The sequence below is a fragment of the Lemur catta genome, chromosome 6 (assembly GCF_020740605.2).
Source record: "Lemur catta isolate mLemCat1 chromosome 6, mLemCat1.pri, whole genome shotgun sequence".
Classification (NCBI taxonomy): domain Eukaryota; kingdom Metazoa; phylum Chordata; class Mammalia; order Primates; family Lemuridae; genus Lemur; species Lemur catta.
This window is the reverse complement of record NC_059133.1, coordinates 58,352,942-58,365,381: the sequence shown is the minus strand read 5'-3', so window position 1 is coordinate 58,365,381 and position 12,440 is coordinate 58,352,942. Positions and strand designations below refer to the sequence as shown.

General features: G+C 40.5%; 1 protein-coding gene across 3 annotated transcripts in view; it reads left to right on the top strand.

Moving 5' to 3' along the window:
• Positions 1–7,090, top strand: part of SPATS2 (spermatogenesis associated serine rich 2) — a 102,381-nt gene extending 95,291 nt beyond the window's left edge. For all 3 annotated transcript variants that reach the window (XM_045554998.1, XM_045554999.1, XM_045555000.1), the window contains 4 exons: positions 373–482; positions 4,006–4,108; positions 5,325–5,539; positions 6,657–7,090. In XM_045554998.1, coding sequence (XP_045410954.1) covers positions 373–482; positions 4,006–4,108; positions 5,325–5,539; positions 6,657–6,968 — 740 coding nt within the window. In that variant the 3' untranslated portion in view covers positions 6,969–7,090. The remainder of the gene's footprint in view (positions 1–372; positions 483–4,005; positions 4,109–5,324; positions 5,540–6,656) is intronic.
• Positions 7,091–12,440: the final 5,350 nt, after the last annotated feature.

Below are 12,440 nucleotides of genomic sequence, written 5' to 3'. Positions count from 1 at the left end.
AAATCAGAAGTACAAGGGATGCTTTTACTTTTTGTTTTATACCCATTTATTCTCGATGAAATTTCACCATGTATGCATATTTCTGTTTTAATTTATGGGCTACTTAATAAAAAAATTTTTTACTAGGAAGAAGAAAATGAGAAATGACAGATGATTTATGAGTCTTTGTGATGAATAAAATATGTTTACTATTTAACTGCCTTCAGAGATCCTCCAGAAGGTAGAAACTGGACCTTTGGTATTTTCATTTTCTGGATGGGTGGGCAGCTAAGCCTTTGGCTGTCCAAATACATACTGCAAGGCTCATACTTATAGTTCCTCTTTATCCTGTTTAGCAGCAACATAAGATTCATACTCACTTTTCCTCTACAGTGGAAATTTTGCTCAGCCGACAAAAGAAAGCTGAACTTCTAAAGAAGATGACTGATGTGGCTGTTCGAATGTCAGAGGAGCAGTTGGTTGAGCTCAGAGCTGATATCAAGGTAAAATTTTCTTCTTTCTGCCTTTCTTCTTACCCGTGGGGGCTAAAGTAACAAATCTCTGTAATTCATGGCCATATCTAATATATTGAACTCATGATCTTCCGTTCCCAGGCCTGGCTCTCTTTCAGGTACCTTTCTCTGTAAGTGGTACCGTCAACTGTCATGTATCCAGTTGTCCATGCTGGAAACCTTAGGAAATTTCTCCATTTCCTACATTAAATCTATCAGCAGACCCTGTCCATTTCACCTCCTACTAAATCTCAGATCTAACCTTATCTCTTCATCTCCACCACCACCATCATGATCATGATCAAGTTACTGCTGTCTCTTGCTTAGACTTGTGTAATAGCCTCTGAACTGATTTTGTGTATTATTTTGCCACTGCCCTTGCTCCCCACCCCTCCATCTCTGTTCCTCCCACTATAGCAGTCTGTTCCAAACTTTCCATTGCTTTTATTTATTTATTTTTTTTTTGGTTTTTGCTTGGTTGGTTGGTTTTGGTTTTATTTTATTTTATTTATTTATGTATGTATGTATGGCTAGTCAAGTGAAGCAGTGGGAGCACAGAAGGAACAATCCATTGCTTTTAGGATGAATGTTCTAATCCTTAACCTGGTCTGTAGGCCTGCGTGGTCTGGCTCTGCCATCACTCTCCATTTACCGGTAACCCCCTTGTCCTCTGTCCTCCAGCTGTATTTGCTTTTCCTCTCCACAGACATATCCAGCTCCCCGCTGCCAGAGGGCCGCTGCATGTGCTTTTCCATCTGTCCAAAACACTTTTCCCTCCTCCCTCTTGAACACACATAATCACTTTTTTTTTTTTTTTTGAGACAAAGTCTTACTCTGTCACCCAGGCTGGAGTGCAGTGGCACTAACATAGCTCACTGTAGCCTTGACCTGCCAGGCTTAAGCAACCTTCCTACCTTAGCCTCCTGAGTAGCTAGGACTGCAGGCATGTGCCACCACACCCAGCTAATTTTTTAATATATTTTTTTGTAGAGACAGGATCTCACTATGTTGCCCAGGCTGGTCTCATACTTTTGGCCTCAAGCTGTCCTCCTGCCTCAGTCTCTCCCAAAATGCTAGGATTACAGGCATGAGCCACCATGCCTGGCCCATAATCACTCTTCAATCTCTCTTGACCTACTCATCCTTCCCGACTTCCCTGATTACCATATCCCCCAAATCTGTGCTTTCGGAGCACGGTTATAATTTTTTGTGCATTTGATTAATTTGTCTTCCCCACGAGATTGTGAACTTCACAATGACAGGAGCTGCTGTATCCCTAGTGTCTAATACAGTGCCTTGGCACATAGCAGGTCTTCAGTAAATAGTAGTTGGTTGGTCAGTTCTGATTTTATAGAGGAAAAATTAGCAATTTGAAATGTTGATTATATTGTAATCTATTTATAAAGATTCCTTGGGTTCAACATTCATACCTTTTGAATTCTCATATAAAGAACAGTGTTTATGAGACTAAGCATCTGAACCCAAGAAAAGCTATGATATTCATGGGTAGTTGTGGACATTGGTGTTCTAAATAATTGGTTATAGACCATGAATTGCATGAACGAGAATTAGCCTTCTCTACTGTGCCCTCAACCTCTGCTCTTTCTGAACATGTAAGATTTATTATCATAATAGAGAGAAACATTGCTGCAGAGGCTATATAATAGCTATATAAAATAAAAACATAGGTGGAAGATCATCTAGGACCCTGCAAGGATCCTTGTGATATTCTGACCCAGTGTTTTACAGAAATCCATGGAGTATTACGATTCTCACACTCTTTCCCCTTAGACTCTATTGGGTTGAAATAGCCAAACAACACAAATTTTAAATTTCCATTTTCTGTTTAACTAAAACTATATTACTAAATTTGGTAGAAAGGCTTCTTGCACTGATGCTAGTCAGGCTCATTCAACTATCTAGGAGAAGCCGGAAACCCCTTTGGAATTAGATGAGAATTCTGGCTCTCACAGACTTCATCTGTTTCCCCTTCCCACGTGGCTGAAAAGCTGCTAGAAATATTTCTGCAGGCTGACTAAGGATCTGTTTCTCTCCACATTTTCAATGTACTGAAGTGGGTGCTGTGCAATTTAAATGTCTTATTTCCAGATCATTTTATTTCCGCCATTCCTATTATGTCTTTGGCTCAACAAACCCTAGAATTTGTTTCACAATTAATCTCAGGCTGATATTACATGTCTGAAGGCTTTGTTACAAGATGTTTATGTGCTTTCCTAAGCCACAGTATACTCTGATGCTTTAGGACTTCAAGGCCAAAAAGGTAATTTTTATCAATTCTTTCCCTTTCAGTGTTTCTGGATGCATCCCGAGAATTCTGATGCATTCAAAGTGGTATCAGACCACCCCCAGTTAGGAGGACTGCTCTGAGCAGTTCAATTTTTCCAAATTATATCTAGGCCTTTAATTTTTCTTTTTCATCTCCTTTTCGTCTAAAAAAATGATTTCAGGCTATCTATCTTAGACATTGTTAGGGAAATAGACCCCCAGAAGCAATGTATTCCTGACGTATTTCTAGTCCCACAATTTCTAGTAAAGTTAGTTTTGGTTTTTTTTGAGACAGAGTCTCACTCTGTTGCCCAGGCTAGAGTGCTGTGGCTTCAGCCTAGCTCACAGCAACCTCAAGCTCCTGGGCTCAAGCAATCCTACTGCCTCAGCTTCCCAAGTAGCTGGGACTACAGGCATGTGCCACCATGCCCGGTTCATTTTTTCTATATATTTTTAGTTGTCCAGCTAATTTCTTTCTATTTTTAGTAGAGACGGGGTCTCGCCCTTGCTCAGGCTGGTCTTGAACTCCTGAGCTTAAACGATCCTCCCACCTCAGCCTCCCAGAGTGCTAGGATTACAGGTGTGAACCACCACGCCTGGCCTAGAGTAAGTTTTTGACTTAAGGGTTGGTTACTTCTCAGCTCAATCTACTTAAAAAGATAAAATTACCTGCAGCATAAACTCTTCTCATTTGCAAAGTTGACTTTTCACATGAATGATTTTTCCATCTCAAGCAATTGTTCCTATTTCAAGGACTAAGAAATTCTACTTTATAAAGAGGTGAAGTGGGTTTCCCAAGGAAGTTCCTATTAACACCAAACCATCTATCTAAATGGGATCATTGTTCTAGCTTATAAACGTCGTTGCTGCCTCTGTATCTATATAAAATGGAATGATGTAGAGAATAGCCAACAGTGGAAAGATGGCCCCTACTATAAATTCTTCCTCCTTTTTCCTTTCTCTACAGTTTCTCTTGATTATACCTAATGGGCTTTGACCATTGTGTAGCATTTCATAAAACTTCCAAACTTATCTTTGGGCTCTTGAAGAAATGAGTGAATTCCTTCTGTCTCCCATTGTTGGTAATATGATGGCCGTTTAGTAAACTTTGAAGCAGTAGAAAGAAGACAGTTGAAAATAATGCTGTCTTATCTGTACATTGTAAGTTACAGACCTCATGTATAATGTTTATCCAACCTGGTGGCCTTTCTTTTTGTCCTTTCTCCAGCACTTTGTTAGTGAACGTAAATATGACGAGGATCTGGGACGAGTAGCCCGGTTCACCTGTGATGTGGAGACTCTAAAGAAGAGCATTGATTCCTTTGGACAAGGTGAGACGGTGAGGGACTCTGGGCACTAGAGGTGGTGATTATTAATTAGAGACTGACATGCTGATTGGCTTCTCCACTGATTCTTCTTCAGTGCCTCTTGTTTGCTTGTTTTTATGAAAAGTAACTCCGAGATACACATGAAGTCCATGTATGCAGATGCTTTGAACTCTGGGGATGAGCATTTGCCAGCTCCCTAAATGTGAAAGACTAGTTTTTCATGATTTTCTGCTGAATCGAGAGGTGTATGATATATAGCATAAAGAGCATAGGGCTCTGCAGTCAGACCTTGCCTCTACACTAACCTCTTGGAACCTCATTCTTCACCTCTCCAGAATGGAGAGAATAATGCCTGGCACATAATAGATCCTTAAATAATAGCATTTAACTTTGGCGGGGGGTGGGGGGTGCCTACAAGGTGAGTGTTTATGGTGACTTACAGGTTAAGCCCTGAACTCAGTTTCTGTGTTCTTTGTATCTCAGTACAAAAGTGAAATGTTGAACCTAGGGCAATGATTATGAATTCATCATTAGCCTAGGCTTAAAGCCAAGAAAAAAACCAGGGGAGTAGTTTTAAACCATTGAATTCTGACAAAATTTGAATTGAACATATTATTTAATAATACTTTTCAGTTAGATTGGTATTTTGAATTTGGGGTTATTTTTGCAGAAAGAAATTTGACAAGGTACATGTTTGTTGTAAAGACTAGTTCTATTCATATTTAAGTGATCTTCATTATTTATACCTTGCATCATTTAAATTTTTTAAAAAGGATTTAGCAAAGATTTCATTTATTTACCTTTCTCTTTCTTTGCAAAGTCTGTACTTCAGAATGTTCCTTGCATAGGAAACTGAACATATGGCCCATACTATTGTTCCCAGGCTTAGTCAGCTGCTAGAGCCTTAGCCAGGAGTTTAGGTAGTAGGAAATGCCAAGAAGTCATTAGCTGGGGAGATGAGTAACTTCAGTCTTAAACTGTTCTCCTGTCTCTAAGAATTCCTTTACAAAAAAGCAGTGAGGATTTGGAGGGAGTGGAAGAAGATGGCAGAAGAGAGATTTTTCTTCCTGTTATCCATTTTATAGATTTTTTTAATGGCTACTTGAGTAAACAGTTCTTTATCTTAAATTGCTCATTGTGAAATTGATATATAGTAGAAACAGTACCCATTGTGCTCTTCCATCATATGACCCACATACTCCTCACATTTCTCTTTCAGTGTCCCATCCAAAGAATAGCTATTCAACCAGATCCCGATGTAGCTTAGTTACATCTATGTCCTTGAGTAGCCCGAGTGATGCCTCCGCTGCTTCCTCTTCCACCTGTGCCTCTGCCCCCAGCCTTACAAGTGCTAACAAGAAAAACTCCACGCCAGGAGAGACGTCTGCAGCCACGGCAAACTCCAGTGGCCGGCCCTACCAGCTGCACCGGGAGGTAACCTAGCTTCCACACTGAGCATGTTAGGAAGAAAAGCCACCAGACTGTCAGAGTTTAAATATTGATAGCTCAGTGTTAGGTAATACACTGGGAATAAAGACACTACCTTACTCTCTTTATTCCCATGTGACACCTATTTTGATTCCCTCCAGCCCCAGTTAGTTCCTGAGAAAGCATTTGAGATGTATATATTCCAAACTACCAACCAGTTTAGATTTCCTGGTGCCAAGAACTGCTGACTGTCATATGTTGGCAGTGATCCTTGCCGTTTTAGGTAGTATTGCCTGCTAATTAGTCACATTGGGAGTCGTGCACCCATCTCAAGGTAGACAGGCACCACTTGTGGCAGGTTCACCAGCGTGCATCTAAAATCAGCAACTCCCTAGAAGCACCATGTGGAATATATCAGGGTAAGAGAGTGAACCTGGGGAGGGGGGATGAGGAGCAAACACTAGAAAGTTGAAGAGTAATCCATAGTTTCTTTTCCTTGGTTTGGAGAAGAAACACGACAGCATTCTGAGGCAATGCTGTCAGTAATTCTATAGGATTGGTATAACACTGGAATTTTGGAGGACAAAAATAAAATCCCGTGCCATAAGCCATCATGCCATAAGCCTAAGGTTTTTGGATTGTAATGTGAAAGATGTACTAAATGTCACAGCAACATGGTTTAATCTATGGTTTATGATATATAGCAAAGTAGACCATAATGATGTTTATTTTATTATTCCAAATGTTTATTACCTTTACAAATGGCCTGTGATCTGCAAAGTTCAGACATGTGATAAGATACTTGTCCAACTGAGGACTTGTAACAACCCAAAGAACGTTCTTTCTTCCTTCTTAGCTTTCTTCTTGTGTCCAGCTTAAGAAAAGTAAACTCCTCCTCAGTAGAGAAGAGCCTAGGAGTGAAAAAGGCAGAGTAAGATGTGTTAATTCTTATGTAGTGACTGTGTTGGATTGCTGACAGAATTCTGTGAGTCTTGAGAGAGAACTGAGTCCCAAGCATGGGATACCACAGTTATGCTTTGAGAATACTCCTATAAACAGAATTAGAACAAATGGGGCATGATAATGCCAGAGCACCCTGAACATTGTATTCTTTTCTCCTTAGGTATTGCCTGGGAACAGACGAGGAGGACAAGGCTACAGGCCACAAGGCCAAAAGTCCCATGACCCTACGAACCAAGGGCGACATGACAATGTGGGTCGTTACAGAAATAGCTCGTGGTATTCATCTGGTTCTAGGTATCAGAGTGCCCCACCCCAGGCACCAGGAAACGCTAGTGAATGGGGCCAGGCTCACTCTGCAGGGACCAGCGGAACTGGAGTCAGCGTGGAGCCTAGCCCACCCAAGCCCTCATTCAAAAAGGGGCTCCCCCAGCGCAAACCCAGGACCTCTCAGGCGGAAGCTGTGAACTCTTGAGGAAAATTACAGTTGGCCTCTCTCCTGTATCCCACACAGTTCAACTTGATAACTGGACTTTAGGAAACTTATAGTTAGATTTAATAATAGAAGTTTATGCATATAACTTTTTGTGCCATTCTGAATATTTTTGGTTTCTTGTCTCCTATTTCCTCTTTACCACTTTTGGAGGGGAAGCTGTTTTTCGTTGATCTTTCCCAATAATATGGATTGATTCAACTTGGGCATTTCCACTAGGAATCAGAGGCAATTGTTGCCAGGTTTCCCAAGGGCAAGCAACATTCTTCCCAGTGCACAAGGCCTTCCAGTTGCCCCCAGCTGTCCAGGCTGTCTCAGGAGGAGGTGGGTCACAGCTAGTCTGTGGCCTTGCCAATCTAAGCAGAAGCTACAGATGCCTGCCAGGTTTCCTCCAAACAGCACTTTGACAAGGAGAGGCAATGGGATTGTATACTGCACTGGACAGCCAGAGAAGAGAAAATTTAATTGGTGAAAAGGAGAGAACACTAGGAAACATTTGAGAATCTGCCTCTATCCCAGACCATGCCTGAGATTTGAAACTCAGATCACGGTTTTTCAGTCTTCTGCTTGGCTTAACCTGCAGTTTCTTCAAAATTCCCAAAGCCTTGTCTCCTATTACCTTTGATTGCAAACCAGTCTAGGGAAGTCTATGGGAAAGTACATTTAATTAAAGTTAAAAAGAAAAGTTTTTTAAAAAAAAAGTATTTCTCTGTTTCAATGTTTGGAGATCCCTTTTTTTTTGTTCTCTCCCTTTCCTGAATCCTGTTCTGATCCTGAACCAAATTTATAGCAATATAATTAGTGTTAATATAAGGTGTTACCCATCAAAAAATTGCTGCAATCTTTACAGTTGAATAAATAAAAACTGCATAAATGTTCCCACATTTGTTTCACAGCAGCAAGTGATTTCATTTCATTTTCTATTTTTCTTTGGGCCTCATAGGGTGGAAATCACTCAGACTGCTTGTTCCTGGGCTTAAATGAGGTATCTGACTCCCAAGTCATTTGTCCACCGCTGCCTATAGCTTCAGGACCAAATTAAAATGTGAAAGTGAGGATGAGCAAATGCAGCTGTTCCTCGTGGGAAAGGATCTGTAGGATAAGGAATGGTGACTTTCCTAAGGAGAATTTACCAGTTAAGAAAAACCACAGCTGCCAATGGCTCTCCCAGGCAACCAAAGGTTATATTGGCACTCTTCTCCCATACTCCTTGTGCCTTGACTGAGTAGTGAATATAACCATATAATTGAGCTCCTGCATGTAGCAGGTGGCATGGATGCCAGATCCCTCCACCCACCCCCAGCATCTATAATTTAATAACAGCAGAGCTTTTTCTCCAGCATGTATTCTCCCAAGTTGGAAGCCCAGACTGTTAGAGGCAGCAGTGCAGAACGTAGCTGCCTCAGGGCTTCCCCTGGCTCTTTGGCTGAAGCTGAGCTGCCAAAGTTCAGGTTGGTTGAACAGATTGAGAGAGAGAGAGAGAATATGTGTGTGTGTCTGTGTGTGTCTTTCGGTAAAGAAAACAGTAGTCAAGGAGTACTGGGGAAGCCATTTTCCAAGGGGCTGATCACCTCATTCTTAGGAATTTGTTCAACACCATCAGCTTGCTGGGTGTCAGGAAAAAGCCCTGCTTTTCTGATTAATTACTTACCTTACCTATACTTTATCAGAAGTCCAGAGATTGAAGCGACTTTGAAGAATTATGAGTTCTTTCCCTTTATCCAGGCAAGACCGTATTTAACCACCCAGACAGATGGGAAACCACATTTGTCAAAACCACCTTGAGGTTAAAATTAAAATCTCCTTATAGAAAAATATTTGAAGAATATTTTTGGACATAAAAGTTTGAATATTATGAAGGTTTTTTTACATTTTGTTTTTAATTACAAAAGTAGTATTTAAAATATCAAATAATATAGAAATGTGGAAGGAATAAGAAAAAGTTTTCTATATTCCCATTCCACTCCTCAGGAGTAATAACTATTAATTATTTGGCATATATCCTTCTAGACCTTTTTTTTTTCTTCCTTTTTTTCTTTTTCTTTTTTTCTTTTTACCAATGGGTTCTCACTGTATTGCCCAAGCTGGAGTGCAGTGGCTATTCACAGGTGTGAGCATAGCTCACTGCAGCCTTGAACTCCTGGGCTCAAGTGATCTATCCTGCCTCAGCCTCCGAGTGCACCACTGTTCCTGGCTTAGACCTTTTTCAAAGCATATATGTACATATACACATGGATATGCAGGTTTTTAAATGTTTGCTTTTTGTAAAAAACATCATACTATACATATTCTATAATTCATTTTTAATCTACCTAAATCATAATTCATTTAGGATCTCAAAAAAAATAATAATAATTCATTTAGGATCTCATGTTGTAGATATTCTCCTAAATTTGCCCGTTTGACTTTGTTTCAATGAAGAGAAGTTAGGTTTATCTTAAGTTTGAATTGTGTAGCCCATTCCTTACTCCTCACCATAATAACTCTGGACTTCCTAAAAGAAGGAAGTTTCCATACCCTGGGCAGCTACTACTTGTGCTCAAAGAGACCCTACCTACCCATTGTCTTTCCTTCCCTTTTCCATCTCCCCTTGCAGACAAATGTCTTGCCCTCCCCAAACTAGAGATAGGACTGGGACTTTAAGTTGTTTAGCTCTGTCAGAATTTAAATTTTGAGAGGCAAAATTTAAGTTAGCATGACTTCATTACAAATATCAAATATTTCCTAGGCCCCTAATTTATGGCCATTTTAAAAATTTGCTTTATAAAAAAATAATGCAGACTAATTTTAAAAAATACAAAAGGATACATAGTGAAAACTTTAAAAGACTCACCTTCTAGGAGAAATCACTGGTAAGTTTCTTATGTATCTTCCCAGAAATGTTCTAAACCCAAACGTGGAAATACATTTTTTCTTTCTTTTCCATAAATGAGATTCATACTATGCATACTCTTATAAAGCTTGCTTTTTTCACTTATCCTTACTTTTCATAACTAATTTTTTTTTGTTTTAAGAAAAGTCATTATATGCAAAGGGTAAAAAAAAAATCTAAATATTTCAAAAGGGTATATGATGAAAATAAGCCTTTATCCCTCTCTGAACTATCATCCCCTCCCCAGAGGCAACTACTGTTAAGTTTCTTGTGTATCCCTCTGGAGATTTTCTATGCTAGTGCAAGTATATCATAAGAATGTATACTACTTAGACCTCCTTCTGTGTAGGTATATATAAACATACCTTGTTCTTTCTATGGCTGCGTAGTATTCCATTGTCTAAACTTTTCATAATTAGTTTAGCCAGTCCCTAATGAGAGTTTTCAGTTTTTTGCTATCACATGTATTGCTTCAATGAGCATCCCACAATGCATATATCATTCCTCTCTTGTGAGAGTATCTCTATAGGATAAATTCCTAGGAGTGGAATTGCTGGGTCATACAGTTACTTTAAAGTATTCTTTATTATTGATAAAGTTGTACAATTTACACTTTCCGGTGTTTGGGAATGCTTTGTACAGTCACTGAGTTGGAGGCTAAGGAGAGAGAAAGGTAACTAAAACACAGCCCCTGACTTCAAGTGGCTGATAAACTAGTTGGGGCAACTGAGACATACAGATAAATAATACAAGGGAATAGTGTTGTCTGAAGGGACCACTATCTTCTTGAGTGAGGTGGAGGACGTGGTGCCAAAAGGGCTGGGTCCTCTGCTTAAGCTAGAACTATACCAACAGGTGATCAGGCAATTGTGCAGTAGTGTTTAGAGATGGTGACCTCCTATTTTAGAATCCCAAACCAGGGTATACTCTTATGAGTATGAATGTATTTATGGAGGGAAGAGGATAAACTGTTTGAGGTTAGGAGTGACCTGAAAAATCCGAGATACATGGTCATCAACCTGTGAACTAACCTATTCTCTTGGAGAAGTCAGTAATGACTTCTTGTCCCTGGGAATCCTGCCACATGATTTAACAAAATGAGTGTTTTGTTTTTGTTCTTTTCTTTAGAGAGAGGGTCTCTCTTGCTCAAGCTGGTCTCAAACTCCTGAGTTTGAGCCCAAGCGATCCTCCTGCCTCAGCCTCCCAGAGTGCTAGGATTATAGGCATGAGCCCAAAATGAGGTCTTGTCTTGCCTGATTTATAAGGTTCATCCCACCTTATTGTCCCACCTGGTGACAATGGTATCCTTATGGCAGTACACTTCTTGGAAGAAACAGGTATCCAAAACAATACATGTTGGGAGGCCAGCAACTAATACAAAGAATTATTTTATCACAATTTTAACTGGTGAGTTAAGAATACTGGCCTGTGATGCTGGTAGCCAGAACAACATATTATAAAATCAATCAAGCTTCTGGTTGTTGTAGTCACTTGGACATGTTCCTTCTTTTCTTTGGGCATTGAGGCACCTCCTGTGTGCTAGGCACTCTGCTCAGTTCTGACGCAAACATAAATGATTCCAGCCCTTCTTCAACCACTTTGTAGGTGAAGGAAGTAGAGCTCTTCCTTAAACCCTGAAGCCTTGCCTGTTGGCCAGGCAGTATGGTAGAGTAGAAATACCCTGGGTGGGGCCAGACATGGTGGTGCACACCTGTAGTCCAAGGTACTGGGGGAGCTGTGGCAGGAGGATCACTTGGGCCCAGGAGTTCGAGGCAGCAGTGAGGTATGATCATGCCACCGTACTCCAGACTGGGTGACAAAGCAGCAAGACCCTGTCTCTAAAAAAAAAAAAAAAAACGGAAAAGAAAGACCCTGGTCAGCTGTCTGACTGACTATCCTTGGACAAGTAATAATATATTTGAATTTGAACCTCTTCCTGAACTGTAAAGTGGAGACAATGGCAACTACTTTAAGAGGTATCTAGCTGGGTGCTATAGAATAGGTGTCTAAGCTAACCTATGACAGGTTGAACATTCACTCACCATAACTCCTTTGCTTTTCTGTCTCCTGCCCTGTTAAAAAGTGTATGAAAGACTTCCCCATCTCCAGCTATACAGACCTTATTAGTAAAAAAAAAAAAATTTTTTTTTGAGGCAGGGTCTCTGTTGCTCAGGCTAGAGTGCAGTGGCATAATCATAGCTCACTGCATCCTTGAACTCCTGGGCTCAAGGGATCCTCCTGCCTCAGCCTCCCAAGTAGCTGGGACTACAGGTGTGTGCCACCATGCCCCAATAATTTTTTTCATTTTTCATTTTAGAGAAGGGGTCTCACTGTGTTGCCAGGCTAGTCTCCAACCCCTGGCCTCAAGGGATCCTCCTGCCTCAGCCTCCTAAAATGTTAGGATTACAGGCATGAGCCATCATGCCCAGCCAAAAAAAACTTTGAATTCAGTTATCCTCTTCCTTCTGTAGTTTTTCTCCCAGTGTACATGTCCCTCCAGCATGTGAGCCTCATGCCCCCTGTCTGCAATATCTGTCAGAAAATGTCCCCTCACACAGTTTCAGAGCTATGTGAGGGGGACA